We start from the raw sequence: 18,806 nt of genomic DNA, 5'->3' as shown, positions 1-18,806 counted from the left end.
TGTGTCCCCTTTCCCACCCACTGCTGCACCCTCCCATCTCATGTGGGTCACTGGCTGGTGCAGAACCCAGTGAGCACCAAAACCCCAGGACTCATTTCACTGAGGCCCCACCTACAGCCAAGAGCAAAGTTAATGACCACACAGGGGGCTGCCTGGGAGCTTCCAAAGTCCCTTGCTCTCCCCCCAAAATAATTAATAAAATCAAAGCAGTTGTTCACTGGAGACCTCAGCCTTGCTCTGATGGCCTGGAGCTGGAGTGACCCAGCCCCAGCCTCCAGGCACTGCCCCACAGCCACTCTGAGCTGGGTACTTGGCTCAGCAGAGCTAAGGTAGGGCTGATTTTTGTCTTCTTTAGAGCAATTCTGACTTCCTTTTTTTTGGTTGTTTTTTTTTTTTCTCCCTCCCCCATTTCCTCCTTCCCTGTTGCAAGGACATGCAACCACTAATTGCAGCTGCTGCATTCCTCATCTTGAAGTGAACTGGTGACTGAGGCCAGGATGGATGGATGAATGGATGGATGGATGAATGGATGGATGGATGGATGTTCAAACATCCTCAGACTCACCATGCTCTTGACCAGCTGCACTAGGCAGCTTTGCCCTCCAGTGCTGGGTGACAGCTCAGACCAGGCTCAGCAGAGAACCTTTTAGGACTCAAAATTAACCTTTCAAACGCACTGAAAGCCTGGCAGCACCTGGATTCCACCTGGGCTGGTGGAGATGTCCCTGCCCATGGCAGGAGGTTGGAACAAGATGAGCTTTCAGGTCCCTTCCAACCCAAACCATTCTGGGATCCTCTGATTCTCCCCATGGTGATCACTGGTCTCTCCTGACACTGCTCTGGTGTCAACATTGTGCCTCAGGAGCAGTTGTATTGTTGCCTTGTGCAAACTGGAACAGCAGCCAAATTTTTCCGGTCTGTTATGAGCTGGACCAGTGCAAAGTCCAGAGATTAAAGGCCTGGATTTGTCCCCTGCTCTCCTGCATCAAAGGAGTTTCCAAGCCTCCAGGGGAAAAATCCCAGAGCCCTTGTGAACCCAGATGTTTTGCTCAGCCCAGTGGGATACACCTTGTGTAAGGGACAGCAAATCCTGTGGGCAGAGCTGAGGCTTAGAAAGGGAAAGACTTGTCTGAAGTAGAAGAAAACTGTGTGTGTGTGTATGAGACAGAGAGAGAAGAGAGGGAAAGAAATTAGATTTCTTTCTTTTATTATACAGGATCGTATGTACAAGGTCACCTTTCTCCCAAACATCAGCATCACAGTCAGTTCATAGCAAAAACTGCAGCTCATCTCTCCAGGCCTAGAAAACAGCTCTACAAGGCTCAGCACAACAGAGGAGACTGGACAGGAACCGGCACAGGGAGGGGAAAGCTCTGTTATCCCTTTGATCCCTCACCAAACATTCCAAACTAAGAAATGCAAATCAAACCTTGTACTTCACTCCAGGGTGGCCCTGGGGGGCTTGGAGTGTTGCCCCCAGGCCTGTTTTCCCCTTCACCCTTCAGAGATGCCATGGATGAGGTCGGAGCACTCGGAAGGACCCGGGGCCATGCGTGGGGTGGGAGGGTCTGACCAAGGAGAGGGTGTGGACACCGGGCTGGAGTCAAAGCACTGGGGGTGTGTGTGTGTGTTTGGGAGGGCCAGGAGGTGGGCAGGACACGTCGGATCAGAATAAAGTGCTGCAGTGAGTTCCAGTCCCATCTAGCCCAGGAAAACAGGGTAAGCCCAGGAAGGAGGAAGGAGGAGGAGAAAGGCTGAGAGCTCTCGGGGGCTGTGGCATGAGGGGAACCCCTGAGGAGCCGCTGCAATGTGGGGAGCAGGGGAGGTGCCTGCACCCCCACGTGCACCGTGCTGGGAGCATTCCCTGTTCCCAGGGGCTGTCCCACTGCACGGCCCCCGCGGGCTGGGACGGAGCACGGCAGGAACAGGAGCTGCTGGAGCTCTCCTGACGTGCCAGGTCGGTGTGAGAGGGGGCAGGAGGAGCTGTGGGCTCCCCAGGGAAGGGGCTGATGTCTCTGGCACTGGGCTGCAGAAGTGGGTGCTCTCCATCCCTCGCAGGGAGCAGCTGGACCAAGCCAAGGGTCTCACCCTCACCCCCCCTCACTCTGCAGAGCCTTGCTCAGCCTCCACACGGTGCCTTCCCAGTGCACAGTGAGGAGACCAAACCACTGAAGATGACGTGGGCTTTGTTCCTCCTGCTTGGCATCACTTGCTTTCCTGCAGCTTCCTCTCCCCTTCCCTCTTCCAAGCAGCTTCCAGAGCACAGCACAAGCTCCAGCTCCAACTCCTTCCCACCTGGCAGTGCCTGTGGGCCCACGGTGGTTCATGGGGCAGGAGAGCCGTGACAGGAGGTGACTGTTGTGGAGGGCAGCTCACCCCACACCCTCCTCCTCACCAGGATCCCCAGTGCAGGAACACAAACCATCCACACTGAGACAGTACTTTCCCCTCAGTCAGGAAATGCTCTGGCTCTCACCTCACATGGGGAAAAACGTCTGTGTTGGGCTGGGCTGAGTCCTCCCCGCTCTCCTGCAAACCCCTGGGGCTCCCTGGGGACACCACTCTCCTGTTCTCCAGTCCGTGGTGGCTCTGGGCTGGGCAGGGTGGGCTCCTGCCTCCCCTGGCTGCAGAGCTCCCAATCCATTGCAGGGGCAGTGGGGATTCGCTGGGATGATGAGTTTTCCTTGTCTTTGCTTTACAGATGGATGGAAGATGTCGGGCCATGTTTCTCCTTTTGGATGCCAGGTAGAGATGACAGCAGCACTTCCATTCAGCTTGTCTTGCTCAACGTGCCAGGACAGGGTTTAGCCTCGTGCTTTCCTCACACAGTTGCTCACTGCTGTTCTGAGAGGGCTGTGAGGGGAGAAGGGGGAGGGACATCATTGTCCTTGAACCCCAAAGATTTGGCATTTAGGAAAGGGAGCAAGGGGCTGGCCAGGGACCCAGCTGAGCAGCCAAGCTCCCTGGATCAGTGGGAAAGAGCATCTTCTGAAGCAGCAACCCCCCACCCCAGCATGCCCAGAAGGAGAGCTCTTGCTCAGAATCAGCCTCCAAACAGCAGTGCAGGAGCTGTACCTGGTTACTGTAGTCTGGCATCCTCCACATCTGTGTAATGGCTGTTCTCCTGCAGGGAAAAGGGAACCAGAAACAGGAGATCACCACGTGGGGGTGTGTTTTGGAGGGGAAGGAGGTGGGCAGGACACATCAGATCTGAATAAAGTGCTGCCTGAGTTTCAGTCCCATCTGTCCCAGGAAAACTGGATAAACCCAGGAAGGAGGAACAAAGAGGAGAAAGGCTGAGGGCTCTTGGGTCACACATCCCTCCTGTCCTGCCTGGGGTGCTGTGACACCTCTCACGTGGTGACCAGCGGGTGCCCTGGGGTGGGAGAGCAGTGCCAGGATGCTCAGGGTGAGGGAGGAGCTACAAAACACACGGGCCATGGCCACCAGGTGCCCTGGAGGTGGTTTCTGGCACACAACAGTTGCAGGCAAAACCAAAAGTTTCCTCTGGCTTCTTATTCTGGGATGGCTCTGCCAAGCAGACCTGGGATGTGGGATTCCCTCCTGGGCTTTGAAGTGATAGAATTCATAGAATCATTTTGGTTGGAAAAGACTTCTAAGATCATCAAGTCCAACCATTAACCCAGCACCTCTGTGTTCACTTCCCTGGGCAGCTGTTCCAATGCCTGGCCACCCTTTCAAGGAAGAAATTTTCCCTGATATCCAACCTAAACCCCCCCCGGCACAGCTGGAGGCCGTTCCCTCTCCTCCTGTCCCTTGTTCCCTGGGAGCAGAACCCGACCCCCCCCCGGCTCCCCCCTCCTGTCAGGGAGTTGCAGAGCCAGAAGGTCCCCCCTGAGCCTCCTTTTCTCCAGGCTGAGCCCCCCCAGCTCCCTCTCAGCTGCCCCTCAGACTTGTGCTGATAAGCCAAAACTGCATTAACACAGCAGAAAATCTATGAATCAACCACTTTATGCTGCGCTTATCAAGTATTTTCCACACCTAAATTCACTGCTCAGAGCTCAGTATTTAACAAGTGCACTTGGACTGGTGGTCCAAAAAATCCCTTTGGCTCTGAGGGGTGGGGGTGTTACAGGAGAAGAGTCAGAGGTCACTCACAGACCTGATGGAGCAGAGCCAAAGGGGTTTTAGGAACCTGTGTGGGCACCATGTCCATGGACAGCAGATGGTGATGGCCACAGTGATATGTGTGAGCCAAAGAGATGTGGGATAAAGGAGTCGCTCCTGAGGAACTGGGAAGACTCCAGAGCTGTTCAGTGTTGTCAGGTCAGGAGCACACCCCAAAGGCTGGCTCTGGGGAGCTGCCTCTCAGTGCTTGAGACCCTCACACGACCTGCACACACTGACCTGCCCCAGGAGAGCACATGGGAGCCTGTCTGATGTTGGGAGGGAAATATTTCTGGTCTCAAAGCCACTTCAGGACCAGAGAGTTACAGAAAACAGAGATGGAAGGGAGCTGAAATAGTCATCCTGTTCATCTCCTAATGAAGACCAGCTCTTCCCAAACCAGTGCCAGCAGATGTCTGTTCACTGTTTTCTTATCCCAACATTGGCAGAGAAGTCCATATTTTTTGTTGACAGGCTGTGTGCTGCTTTATCATCATTAACATCAGCAAGTTACCCCTTAATTTCTCCCATCTGTTTCCCTTGATGTAATTGAAACCTGGCCTTCCTTATCCAACTGGCACAGAGCTTGTGCCTTTCTTCTTCCAGTACCTTCTATGATGTCTCCCCCTCATCAGCTCTCCCAGGATTTAGCAGCAGTGAAGGAAGACCCTGTTCAGCCCCCTCATCCATCCTGACTTCAGGCAGGACAGAGCAGGAGAGCACAAACCAGCTCTCCTGGGAAGTGTTTGGAGCTACAGGAGCTCTCTGGCCACTGGAGGAGTGCTGGGGGTGTGTTGTGAGCTCACCCCACAGATGAGGGGTGAGGAATAAGAGAGGGATGCTGAGCTTCATCCTCACTTCTGCTGCCACCACTTCAGTGCCAGGGTGGGGAAGGAATGGACCTGCACCAGGGGACACTCAGGGCAGGTTCAGGGCCTGCCCCTGCCATGCCAGCCAACCCAGCTTCCCAGGGCTGTGGACAGCAGGGCAGTCCTTCCACCCCTATTGCCCTGACCTGGGTCTGGAGATGATCCTGTTCTCATAAAAGTCTTAATTTTGGATAAATGACAGTGCTGCCAGTGGTCACACAGTGCCCTGTATGGCACTGCCATACCCAAGCATGGAATGACAGCACAAGGGGCAATGGCTTCCCACTGCCAGAGGGCAGGGAGAGATGGGATATTGGGAAGAAATCCTTCCCTGGGAGGGTGGGCAGGCCCTGGCACAGGTTGCCCAGAGAAGCTGTGGCTGCCCCATCCCTGGAAGTGCCCAAGGCCAGGTTGGACGAGGCTTGGAGCAACTTGGGCTAATGGAAGGTGTTCCTGGCCATGGCAGGGGTTGGAACTGGATGGGCTTTCAGGTCCTTCCAACTCCTGTGATTCCATGGATGTCTGGTCAGATGGAAGGGCACTGCAAATGCACACAGTCAGGAAAGTGCAGTTAATTTACCACGGCCTGTCTTTGCCATGTGCTCAAATCCATCCAAGAATTACTTGGGAGCAGAGCAATTTGGTTTAAACAATTACTAGTTGTGAAATCAAGGCAAATGTGGTTTGAATTTCAAGAACCAAGCATGTTTCTTCAGCATCTCCCCACGCATTTGCAAGGGCAGCAGAACAGTTGGGAGGAAGGAGCTGAGAACAATCACAGGATTTAAAGACACTGATTTCTTTGGAGGAAGGGAAAACTACTCTTCCCAGGGATTTAGCAAGTTCCAGTAAAACTGTGGTCCACTATGAACTCCTTTGGCTGGGAGGAGGCATCATCCAAGCTCTCTTACCAGTTCATCTTCACACTCATCCCGTGCAAGACCCTCCTCCTCCCCCTCGTCCCCGTTGAGCGGCTCCTCCGTGTTGGCCTCGGCCTCCGACGCCGTGTCCTCCTGGGACACTTCACTTTTGCTGCTCTCAGCCTTCTTCCGAACCTCTGAGGGGGCAAAAGCACTGGGATCAGGGGCCGGGGGCACCACCAGAGCCTGGGCACACCAGTGCAGAGGGATCAGGGGCTGGGGGCAGTGCCAGAGTCGGGGCACACCAGTGCAGAGGGCTCCCGAATTCACTCGGTGGGTAAATAATGATCTCGGGGGTTTTCTGCAAAGGGAAGTTTTGCTGATTTTGAGGAAACTGCCCCAGAGACCTTGGAAAGAGCAGAGTGGATTCTACATCACTCCAGGGAGTGTGGAAGCCAGACAGGATGGGATAGGCTAGGCTAGCCTAGGATAGGACAGAGAAGAGTAGAACAGAATAATAGAAAAAAAAGCAGACTAAGAAAATACAAACCATATGACTAAAGAAAAAAAAAATCTCATAATTTTGAACCCAAGTCCATAATTTGGGGAATTCTGATGTGTAATTATGGCTTGTGCTTCTCCCCTGGATCCTGGGGGCTGACCCTTCACTGTTAGAGTCCAGAGGATGCTCCAAGCTGTGCTGCTCGGGGCTGGCCCCGAGGCACTCCCCCACGCCACTGACCTGCAGACAGCTTCTGTTCCTCTGCAATCTGCTCCAGCCGGCCCAGCAGAGCATCAATGTTGGACTTGATCTGTGTCAGCTCAGTTTTGATTGTCTGCAGCTCACTGCTCTTCACTTGGAGGGAGGAAGGGGGGGGAAAAAAAGGCCTTTAGTGCCCTGCAGAGCACCCGCAGAGCCTGCCCTCACCCCCCCGGCCCAGGGTTACAGACATGGAGGAACCCCAACTGCTGAGCAGGGTGAAAACACAAGGAGGAACCCCACGCTGGAAACTGCTCCTCAGTCCCTACTGCCTGCTGGGGGCTGCAGGGGGCTGCATGCACCCAAAAAAGCCTGGGAGTCTGCTGCCCAGGCAGCTTGTGGAGACTGACACCAGGCTTTGGCCCAACCCTTCCCCAGCTGCTCAGGCTGTTGTTTCCAGATGTTTTGGGGTGAAGGCTTTCCCTGGGAGCACCCTGCCCGTGGGTGGGTGCCTGGGGCCAGGGGGTCCATGTGCACACCCATAGAATCCCAGAATCAACCAGATTGGAAGGGATCTCCGAGACCATTGAGTCCAACCTTGATCCAACTCCACCATGGTTCCCAGCCCATGGCACTGATGCCACATCCAGTCTGTCCTTAAACACCTCCAGGGATGATGACTCCACCCCCTCCCTGGGCAGCCCATTCCAATGGCTGAACACTCTCTCTATAAAGAATTTCTTCCTAATATCCAACCTAAACCTCCCCTGGCACAGCTCAAGCTGTGCCCTCTTGTCCTACTGCTGGTTCCTGGGAGCAGAGCCCGACCCCCCCCCGGCTCCCCCCTCCTGTCAGGGAGTTGCAGGGTCAGGAGGTCTCCCCTGAGCCTCCTCCTCTCCAGGCTGAGCCCCCCCAGCTCCCTCAGCCTCTCCTCACAGCACTTGTGCTCCAGTCCCTTCCCCACCCTCTCTGCTCTTCTCTGCACCTGCTCCAGCCCCTCCATGTCCTTCCTGAGCTGAGGGCCCAGAGCTGGACACAGCACTCCAGGGGTGGCCTCACCAGTGCTGAGTCCAGGGGCAGAATCCCTGCCCTGCTCCTGCTGCCACCCTGTTCCTGAGCCAGGCCAGGATCCATTGGCCCTCTTGTCCCCCTGGGCACACTCTGGCTCCTGTTCAGCTCCCTGTCCATCCCCACTCCCAGCTCCCTTCCTGCCTGGCTGCTCTCCAGCCACTCTGTCCCAGCCTGGAGCTGCCGGGGGTTGTTGTGGCCAAAGTGCAGGACCCGGCCCTTGGCCTGGTTGATCCCCACCCTGTTGGGCACCATCCAGCCCCTCATCCCACACTCACACTTGAGCTTGGCCGAGCTGTTGGCGATGGCGGCCGACCTGGCGAAGAGCTTCACGGGCAGCGAGGCCTTCACGCGCCGCACCAGGGGGATGGTGACCCGGGGCCTCTTCACAGGGACCACCCTGGGCACTGGGGACACTCTGCCCCGGTACTCGAAGAGCCTGGAGTTGGGGGGAAGGATGGAGGGGATGAAGCAGCCCTGCAGCACCCCCAGCCCTGCCCTGACACCCAGCTGGAGCCCAGGGGGTGCTGGTGAAGATCCAGGGCACAGCCCGGCCATCAGAGCCCACCATGGGGCTGGGCTGGACCACTCTGCACCCACCTCCCTCCCCCACACTGCAGGGAAGGTGTTACCCCACAGAACCCCCCCCTGGGCTGACCCTGCCCCACTCACCTGTCGTAGAAGTCGTCTCTGTAATAGTCATAGTCGAAGTCGTAGCCACTGCGGAGACAGTGAGGGCAGCACAGGTTCAGTACTGCTGGGCATTCATTCTACTGCTCCCCCACTGCCTGCTGAGCACCCCCAGGGCCATAAAGGATAAATAAATTGCTCCCCCTCCATAAGGGCCCCTCTGTCCTTTCACCTGGCAGGACATGGACACTCGTCCTCCCGGCTGCAAGGGCTGCAGAGACCTGGGCTGAGCCCAGGAGGAAGATTTGGGGGGGGCTTAAGGCACTGGAGAGAGGGGTGATGGCAGCAGAGTGTTAACCTGGTTCTCTTGAGACAAGTGAGAAGATATGCAGGGAGAGAAGTCAGGAAGAAGGGGATATTTATTAATTTAACATCTTTGCTTTCAAAGGTGTTTAAACCTCTCCCACCACCAGCCAGACAATGCCCACAGCCTGTTTTCTTAAGCCTGAGCTGCATTTTAACCCAAAGTCAGAACCTTTCCCACTCCCTGGACACCCAGGAACTGGTTTTCCCTCCTGCTGCAGCTGTTTTTTCCCAAGGCAGCACAGCCCAGGTGGTTTGAGCCACACTGGGAGCTGCTGTCCCACCTCCCCGCTGTGCTGAGGCTCAGCCAGCCTGGGCAGGTCAGGAGTGATGGTGACAGTCCCTTCTCTCTGCTCCCAACAAACAGAAGGGCTACTGCAGCCCCTGAAAACAAAGAGTCTGTCCTGCTTCCTGAAACTCCTTGAACTGGCTTATAAAAAAATCTAATGGGAAGAGAGACTGATGGGAAAAGGGAAGAACTCCGAGCCAGGAGGATCTGGGGATGGGCAGAGGGAAGGACCAGCACTCAAGTATGTAGCTGAGAGTAAATTTGGTGTCCAGCATCTAAAGCAGAAGTGACAAGAAGAATGTGTGGCTTGAAAGGCTGGTGGGAAGTGTGGTTTGGACCAGGAATTCCAGGCTGGACCCAACAAGTCTGTCTTGTCTATGCTGGCACTGGGCTTCCCAGCCACTGCTGAGTTTCAGGTACTGGCTGATTTCTTAAATGTGATTTTTCCATGTTCCTTGGATGCTCCTTGGGTTCCCTAGACACCTGTGGCACATGTGGAGACTCAGTCTGTGCCTCAGGGGGCCTTGAGCACAGTGTGGATGGTTGGAGGCACCCAGAGCTGGTGTGAGGGGTTAAGGTCAACGCATGTGCACCTACTGCCTCATCTGGGCTTTGCTGCCACCACCAGACCCTGCCAGGGACTTCTTATGGATCAGGACCTTCTCCCTGAGCAGCTGCTGCCTGTGGCATTCACAGCTGGGGGAGGGCAGACGTGATCATGGAGGTGTTATCACCACAGCCCTTCCCAATCCCGAGTTTTTGAGGAAAACCAGCCATTTTTTACAGCCTCATAGGTGAATTTCAAATTCTTTTCAGTCTTGGTGCCCTCCCCTTCTGACCCAAGTTGTAGCCAAAATTTCTGCTGGGCTCAGAGGAATATCCTGCAGCCTCTGTCCCAGCTACTGGGTTAATAAACAATCTGTGTTTGTTTATTCCCTTTTCTGCATTGAAAGGGGAAGGTAATTCTCCTGCTGGAATAAACCAGATGGGCAGCATGGAACGAGATGGACCTTCATGAGGTTTCTGTGACTGGTAAATTGATTTTCTTTCTAACCTGGGAAGAAACCTGGAGATACAGAAAATCTCCAAGAAAACAGCTCCCCTCAGCCTGCCAATCTATTCTGATCACCGAGGGTATTTGACTCCAGTCCTGCTTGAATCCAACAAACACAGAATACCAGCAAAATAGGAAGTCATTTGAAAGGAAAATTGAACTAGGATGCTTCTACACTGTCAGACTCCCCCTTTTCGATTTTTTTTTCCCTCCTTAGATTCACTCAAATGAAATTGCTGCAATTTTGTAATATTTTCAATCCTGACAGGCTCTGATGAGGTGTTTCTGACTTACTCCAGCAGTGCCTTGGAGCCAATGTTCTCTGTGGCCACAGGCAAGAGAAACCAGTGGCGTCTCTCTGCAAGCAGTGTCTTTATTCCCAGCTAAAGCCCCTTCCATGGGGAGTGGCTCCAGTTAGGAAGTTCTCTGTGGCTTGGAGACCACGAGGCAGCTTTAGGGCATTTGTTCATAAACAGCACAAAGCTTGGGGATATTTGGCAAGATGCTGAAATGGCCACATTCCTTTCTCCTGATCCCATTCACGTTCCAGGGCTGAGCTTTTCCTCCAAGCCTTTGCTCCCCAGGGAAGCCCCATCCTGGTTGGGAAGCTCCAACTCCATCACAGGGGCACTGCCCCTCTGCAGCCAGCACTGTCCTGGGCACAGCCTGGCATCTGGGAACAAGGACTGCAGCCCTGAGCAGGGCAGACACCCTCCATCTCTCCATCACTTACCCTGCCCTGCATTTGGGCACCTCCACCTCACTCCTGGGCTCAGCTCCAGCACCAGCAGGATAAATCCTGGCCTCAAATACCTGTAGGTCCCGCCTGGTGTGGACTGGAGAAGGATGGAGAAGCCTGAAAGCTCAGGTGAACTCCCCAGCCTTTTTCAAGACCAGTCAAACAGCAGTTTGCTGGATGAAGTGGCCAATGAACCCTGTAAATGTTATTCTGCTGTGTTACTCCCTTTTTCCATTGGGAATGTGTGACTAAAGAGGGCAGCCTTGCATTTTCCTGGTGGGAATCACTCCTGGCCCAGTTCTGCAGTGTGTTCCCAGAGGCCTGGACTGCAGGGCAGGGCACCAAGAACATCTGTGGGTGCAAAGCACGAGGCTGGGAGCAACTCCTGCCCTGGCCCCGAATTTCTATGGGATTGGAGACAATTCCACCTGCTTCAAAGGGAAGTAGGGGCATAATTGTCCTGGGGAGTTGGTCCTGACTTCCCAAAACACTGATCCCAGCCTCTGGCAGTGATGCTTCAGTACCTGCTGACCACGGGACAGCCTTCAGGGAAGGCAGCAGGCTGGAACAAGGGAATAATAAGGGAATATGGGAATAATAAGGGAGTAATAAGGGAATAAGTCTGTGGCTGTCTGACCCTGCTATAACACCCCAGTCAGTCATGGCTCAACAGACAGTGCCAGGGAGGCAGTGCCTGGGTGCTTTTAGCTTCACCTTTGGAATCAGGCTTTGAGCACAGGGCAGCTCTTCCAGTATCAACCCAGGGAAAAGGCTGGTAAAAGGGAGTGTGTGATGGTTTCAGTCTAGGCCTTCCTGGAAACCAGCTTGTAACCAGGAAGGAACTAGGAAGGTGACCAAGGAAGTATTCCATGCTATTCCTTTACGTAACCTAGGGTATAAATAAGGCATTGATAAGAGAGTTCGCGCTCTTCTCTTCCGGCGAGGTTGGAGAACGGTGGTCCCTGTCTGGGCCTGGCTTATCTGGAGCTGAGGCCTACAGTAACTGCTGTTATCGGCCACGCGTGAGGGGGGAGTGCTGGGCCGTGTCCAGACGTACTGCTTTCTTTCAAGGGAAGTGGTGAGCTCTTGCCAATTCTTCAGCTTTGCTGGGTTTTTAGACTGTGTAGATCTGTTTTATTATTTGTCCCTTTTCACCCTATTTTATCCTTTTCCCTTCTCCCTTTCCCCCTCTTCCCTTCGACTTCGGGAAGCTATTTGGGATCACAGATTCATATATATAATTCTCATTGTATATCTCTGTTTTATACATAATATATATATATATTTTTGCTAGAACTTTGGCTGCCTGGTTTTTCGTTTTTTTTTCCTTCCCTCTCTGGGAAGGAGACCCTGTTGTCGAGTTTCGGAGATTTGGCAGGAAGCCAACTCCAAACTTGCACAGAGTGCTCTTGCATTGGTGATTTATGTGTGCCTCAAAATTCCACTGCACGTGGGATAAACCCTCCTGAGACTGATGGATCATTTACCAGGGACCTGCCAGGCCTGACTTTGTGCACGGGAACCATTTCTGCTGTTTTTCAATCCGTTGGTGACATTGCACCCCTTAAAAATAAAGTTGGGACAACTGGAGGGAGAGGCTGGAAGGCTCCAAGTAACACCCTGCTTCCACCTCCTGCTGCACTGCTCCTGCTTTGTTTTCCTTTAGCAATTAAATAACATTTCCTAACGACTCCCCAAGGCTCCAAATGCAACTGTTCAGAACAGGAGGGTGACTGTCTGTACGTGCTGCCCCTGCCCCACGTTTGGGGGGCCAGCTCTGATCAGGCAAATGTGCACTGGAGCATCTGGGCTTTAATTGCTGCCTGATGCCAATAATTATGAGGGACACATTTGTGCTCAGCTGCCACCCTCCCTGCTCGTGGCTGCACAGCCTCCATGAACACCTGCTGGATTTTCCTTGGAAAATCTGGTGTTGACCAAAGAGCGAACCTGTGTAGCTGCTGTGAGATTCCTTCCTCCAGCAAACAGTGGGAAACTGGGGAGGAATGTGGCATTCCCAAGGTGCTGGGGCTGCTCTAAGCTGGGATGGCATGGACATCCCTTGCCAGTGCTGGCTCTGCTGGGCTGGGGCACCACTGCCCACCTCCCCTGTGCCCTGAGGCTGCTCTGAGCCCTGCCTGGGTGCATTTGGCCCTGAGGTGTCACTGCTCCCAGCACCACTGCCAGGACCTGGAGGAGTGTCTGGAGATGGGCTGACAGCAGGGATTGCAGGGATTGTAACAGGATCACAAGGGATTTAGATTCCAGTGAGCTGGAAGGGCACTGCCCACCTGCATCTGCTGCCTGTGACGATCAGTTTGTGCCTGTCACCACTTCAGAGACCCTTCCATGGGCCACTGAGCTGCTCCTGCAGTTCCTGGCTTGTCCTCACCGTGCCTTTGGCTACAGAGCAGTGTCAGCACCAGCTCTGCAGGGCAGGGCAGGGATTTGTGCCCCCAAAGGGCACTGGCAGCCCCTGCTGCCTTGGGGCAGAGCCACCTTCCCTTCCCACCAGCTCCCAGCAAGGTGGGTTCACTGGCACTGCCCTGAACATGGCCCCAAATGCCCCAGGAGATCTTGTCCCTTCCCTTCCCTTCCTTTCCCATTTCCCCTCTCACACAGACTTGGATTGAGGCAAAGGAAACTCCAACCTTTGGAAAACTCCTGTGCTGTGTTTAACCCAGCATTTCTATAAATTATGGTGCTGTGATTTTTTGAAGTCTAACATTTAGAGAAATGGATGGTGGTTCAGGAAGCTGTAATCACAGCCCTCTGCAAACCTGCATTCCCTGCTTTCTGGGAGACATTGGAAGCTCTGCTAGTCCAGATGGCAAAGTTTAAATCTGACAGCCAGTCTGGGATGAAATATTGCTGGTGCTCAGAGCAGTGCAGCTCTCTGGCCCATCTTTTAGCATACCCATATTTGTGGGAGGGAACAAAAATCTCTTGTTTGCTCTCTCTCAGCAGCCTGGAAGTCTGAAATATTGGGCATTCCACAGACAGGGATTAGAGCTCCAGGCACGGATGAGCAGGGAATGAAATGCTTGTTGGTGCAAGATGGATGGAGGGAGCTGATGTGTGTTATGGCCCAGCCCCACCTGAGCTGCACATGTGCTGTCCAAACAGCAGGATTTGTGTCATCTCTGTTTCCACCAGTGTGGGGAATGCACAGTCCCACTCCCCTCAAGTGGGAATCCAGAGGGCCACGTCCTGGTGAAGGTCCAAACTGGCCCAGGGTGGGAGGCAAAATCTGCCTGAAAGCTGCAGAGTCTCAGCTGTGACTTGTGGAAGGTCTCCACAGACACGCTGGGGGTGGTGGGAGGGCTCCTGGGGCTCAGGTGGGTCTGTCTGTGCCACAACATTGTTGTCACCCCCAAGGTTTGTCATTCCAGCAGCACACCACATGGCTGAGTCTGAACTGTGGGTTCTCCTCAGCCCTCTCCCTTTTTTCCCCTTTTTGCAGAAAAATCTACAGTTCTCTCATGATTTCCATTTTTACTACACCCACCAATAATCCTGATACTCATTTTAGTCTTTCCTTCCCCACGTCACACCTTCTGCCTCCTGACTCAGCTCCCCAGTCCCCACACCACGGGACTGGCATCAAAACAACGAGAATTTATAAATAAAGCACATTTGGGGATCTTGTTACTTGGTTTTGGCTTCTTGAACCTGCAGGGTGCTCATCAAACACCTTTTTTTAAGTTTTCCCTTCTGCAACCACAGGAGCAAAAACTTAACTGGGCTTCTCCCCCACTCCCATGACTCCAGTCTGGGGCTTAAACGAAAATCTTCACTTCTTGTGAAAATTGTGGTGAAGTCTGTAGAGCTGAAGGCTCTTTTTGACATCTGTAACACGTTACATCCCCCACAGACCTACTCCATGTCCCATCTGTCCCTTGCATTCCCCTGATCCCTTGGTCACTGCTCCTCAAACCAGGCTCCCTTGGGGCTTCCCCCAGACACCTCCTTGGTTTGTCACCTCAGAGGCTTCCAATTTTCTCCTTTTCTTCTCTTCCTTTCCCTGCCTTTTTTCTCTTGCCCATTTTTTGAGCATCTTTCCCTGAATTATCCCTGTTCCCTGCCCTCCCCCAACTCCCAGCACTGCTGTGCCCCCCTGGCTGGAGGCTCTGGGGCTGAAGAGGGGGCTCCTCTTGGTGCCCCTCTTTCAAGGTCTCTGATGTGGTTAAAGCAGGTCCTGCCCACCCTTTCCAAACAGCTTCTGCATAGGTGGGACCCTGCCCAGGCAGAGTTGGCCGACCCTGGGGCAGCCACTGCTGCCTTGTGCTGGTTCTCTTCCCTTCAGCCAAGCACTGAGGGCCCTGCAAAGGACCAGGAGCCCTGGGAAGAGACCTGGATGTCCCAGGAGCTGGGGTGGGGAGCAGGGAGCTCAGGGTGGTGGTTGTGGGCAAAGACCAACCTGGAGACCTTGTTGAAGGGAGGCGATGCTGTGGAGACCTACCTGTACAAGGCAGAGGCTGCTCTCTTGAGCCCTTTGGGTCTGTTGGGTTTGGGTTCCCCGGCCATGTTGATATCTGCAAGGAAGGGACACACAGTTGTGACACGGCCCTGCTCACCCTCACCCACCCCAAGCACAGGGAGAGCCCCTGCCAGGGCTCCTCCACACCTCCCACCCCATCTCCACCTGCTTTTGGCACGGCTGGGGGTCTGCTGCACCTCCACAAGAAGGCAAATTCTTGCACTGGGAAAACCTCCTCCTTTTCCTTTACAGAGCCAACTATGGGTCACTCTGCAGTAGAGGCCCTGCCCATGCTCTAATCCACACACACGGATCCAGAACAAGGTCTGGGGAGAACTTGGTGCTGCTGTGACAAAGCACAGACAACATATAAACCTGCTGCCCATTGATAACTGCTGGCAACCCATCCCTGGCTCCTTCTGCAAGGACTAGGAAAGCTCAGCACGAGCCAGGAGGGCACTGCTGGGGGTGCAGCTCATCTCAGAGGAGCATCTGCCACCAGGGGAGGGGAGAATGAGCTCCTCTAATCCACGAGGAAATTTCTCTCCTTGGCCTCAGAGCCAGACATTTCTGACATGAAAATAAACATGACAATAATTGGAGAGAGACATTTTACAAAGGTATGGAGTGATAGGACAAGGGGGAGTGGCTTCAAACTGAAAGAGGGCAGGTTCAGATTGGGAAGAGATTGGGAAGAAATTCTTTACTGTGAGGGTGGTGAGGGACTTGTGTTGGAAGGGATCTTCTCTTACAGCTCATCCAGTCCCACCCCCTGCCATGGGCAGGGACACCTTCCACTTGCTCCAAGCCCTGTCCAACCTGGCCTTGGACATTTCCAGGGATTCAGGGGCAGCCACAGCTTCTCTGTGCACCTGTGCCAGGGCCTCCCCACCCTCCCAGAGAAGTGTTTCTTTAGTGATGCCTTGATTTCTGCCACCTGCAGCTCATGGGGCATCCAAACAGCTTTCAGCACGTCAGGCCATTTAAACCTTTTTTTTCCCACACTGTCTAGAGGCACTTTATGGAGAAATGTGGACAGGCTGGTCCACACACCATCAAATAAAGCACCTGCAAAGTGATCCAAAGGAACATTCTACTGACTTTGTTATTAACCAAGAAAATCACCTCCAGGAGCAGCAGGGAATTGCAGCACTGCTGGAATGGGCTGGGCAGGAGGAGCACAGTGGGACAGGGCTCTGGAGGAGCACAGACATGCTCCCACTGCCCAAATGCCTCCTGCAATTCCTTGGACTGCCTGTCAGGGTCTGCCAGAGCCCACTCCTGCTGGGGCTGGAGCTCAGCCTGTCTGTGAGGCTGTAGGACATGTTGAGGTGTCGCTCAGCTCTCACACCCAGTGTTCCTCTGGAACGTTCTCCTCTCCTCCTTGCTGCCTCTGTCTCTCCATCCCCCATTCCCAGTGCTCAGGGGGTGCAGGAGAGCTGGGCTGAATGCTGACAAGGCTGTCCATGGCCACAGGGCAGGGCCAGAGCCAACATCAGGCACACGATCCCCTTCCTGAGCCTGCTGAGCCACACAGTGCTGCTGGCAGGGCTCTTTGCTCTGAGGGAGAGAGGAATGAAGCCTTCCTTAGTGCATCCCAGAACCCTGCCCAGCCCCAGTTCCCTGGCTGTGACCCCTTTTTGCCATCAGGGTGCATCTTGCCAGCTGCCACTCACTCCTCTGGTGAACGGGGAAGGTAATTCCAGCACCAGGCTGATCGACACCTTCAGGGGAGAGGCAGTGAAAGCCCAGAGGTGGAGAAGGACAACTGGTGTTCCCCAGTGCTGCAAAGAGCCCTGTGGAGCCTTCACAGCCACCTGCAGCCTGAGCAGGGAATTCATACTCTCAGCTCTAGTGGTGATGGGCACTCAGATCCCACAGGATTCCCCTGATAGTGAAAAAGGAGAGATAAGAGCTCAGCCTTCACATCACCCAGGACAGATTTTTCATCTCATTCCCTTTCTGGTTGCCTCCTCTGCATCCCTGAATCCATCTGCCCACCCAAAGGCAGTATGGATCCCTCCTGCTCATATCCAGGCACTTGTTCCCACAGGGAGGTTGTGCTTTGTGCAGCCAGCGGGGCAGGGTGAGGGATGGTGTGGGCCCACCTTCCAGTGCAGAGCTCCCCACAGGAATGGCACCTGCCTCCTGCAATGACTGGGGGGTCTGGGACCATCTGGAGAAGGCACAGAGGTTGCCAGGACTTGCCTGGCAGAGCAGCCCATGTCCCAGCACAGGAGGGGCTGCAGCTGTGGTTTTGTGATGCTTTCAGTAACTTGTTGATCAATTAAAATGCAAGTTGGATCGCTTGCATATCTGGTAAGGAAAATAAAAGAAGAAATGGCAGAACTGCTCCTAAAGGCCTCAGCCTGAGATGAGAGATGAGAGCCAGGAGGATGCTGTTTGCTCTGCTCATCCACCCTGGCATGTGCTGGACATTGTCACCCCAGGGACACGAGCTGGCACTGGGGACAGGTGACCATGCACACCAACAAGCTGCTGCCCCTGTGCAGGCTGGGGGTGCTTTGCCCCTACCCCAGGCCCTGGAGCCAGGCTGTCCCACTGTGTGGCCATGATCCCCCCTGAGCTCCTGGCACACCCAAAGGCAACCTGGCAGGGCTGGGCTGCAGCTCTTCCACAGCTCATCCTGCTGAACTCACTGGCTGGGGCTGCCAGGGCACAACACTCACCCTCCTGCTGCCCACCTGGGCAGGGAACTTTGACCATCACCTCAAAGGACCCCCAAACCCGGCCATGAACAGAAGCAGGGACAGTCTCTTCAGCCAGTCCCACCTTGTCCTCCCCCTCCATGTTCCTGCACGACCATCACTCCTCTCCTTTTAGGGGAAGACTTTCAACCTCGATTTTCCAATCACATTGCTCAGCCCTTCTCTGCTGGGTTCTCCTGGAAGGGGAGTATCCCAGTGTTTACACTCCCCCAAGGACAGCAGTGGGAAGCCTGCTGAGCATTTTAGTGGCAAGAGTGGCCCATGAAGGGAAGGCAGATGAAAGGGAGCTGAATTTCCACCTTGTCCAGGACATGTACAGAACACCCAGCTCTGATACAGTCCTTTGCCTTGGAATGCCAGAGTTCTGGGACCAGCACTGAGAGGAGAAAGAGGTTCCTATCATGGCAAACTTTTCATCTCTCTCTTCAGCTAAATGGGCAAGTGCTGCCTGTCTCCTGTATCTCTGTGGAGCATCACAAGGAGCTCCTTTTCTCCCCAAGGCCCTCTCCATCCTACCTACTGACTGCACATGTGGGCATCCCCTGGGCTGGGAGCATCCCTGGCACATGTGCTTGGCCTTGGCTGCAGCTCCGCTCTCTGGACCATTAGAGAAGTGAAAAGAAGTTTCTCCTCTCCAGATAACCCCCAGCTGGAGCAGCACATTGTTTCACAGATCAGCTCGAGCAGGAAGCTTCTCATTTCAGACTGCTGGGCCAGGAGCAGGGTGGGAATGGGCTGCAAATTGCTTTCCTTGGTGCCCAGTGCCCACTGCCTGCAGCAGCCTTGGAAATCAACACTTTTCATTAAAAATACTGTCTCCAGTTCCAATTCTCAGCTTGGAGCTGGTGACAAGAGCTTCTCAGCACGAGACACTTCAGAGCAATATGCAAACCAAGG

At 54.2% G+C, this 18,806-nt stretch overlaps 1 protein-coding gene across 3 annotated transcripts in view; it reads right to left on the bottom strand.

The window, feature by feature from the left end:
• Positions 1–1,190: 1,190 nt before the first annotated feature.
• RALY (RALY heterogeneous nuclear ribonucleoprotein) overlaps positions 1,191–18,806 on the bottom strand; it is a 121,349-nt gene continuing 103,733 nt past the window's right edge. For 2 of the 3 annotated variants that reach the window (XM_064674316.1, XM_064674318.1), the window contains exons 4-10: positions 15,163–15,235; positions 8,298–8,345; positions 7,904–8,064; positions 6,600–6,713; positions 5,909–6,054; positions 3,076–3,124; positions 1,191–2,853 (exon numbers count right to left, since the gene is read on the bottom strand). In XM_064674316.1, the coding sequence (XP_064530386.1) occupies positions 3,080–3,124; positions 5,909–6,054; positions 6,600–6,713; positions 7,904–8,064; positions 8,298–8,345; positions 15,163–15,235 (587 nt within the window). In that variant the 3' untranslated portion in view covers positions 1,191–2,853; positions 3,076–3,079. Of the gene's footprint in view, positions 2,888–3,075; positions 3,125–5,908; positions 6,055–6,599; positions 6,714–7,903; positions 8,065–8,297; positions 8,346–15,162; positions 15,236–18,806 lie in introns of all 3 variants that reach the window. The other variant, XM_064674317.1, reaches the window with a different exon arrangement.

Source organism: Pseudopipra pipra, chromosome 17, assembly GCF_036250125.1.
Source record: "Pseudopipra pipra isolate bDixPip1 chromosome 17, bDixPip1.hap1, whole genome shotgun sequence".
NCBI lineage: Eukaryota > Metazoa > Chordata > Aves > Passeriformes > Pipridae > Pseudopipra > Pseudopipra pipra.
Note: the sequence above shows the minus strand (reverse complement) of the source record. Positions and strands in the feature narration are given on the sequence as shown.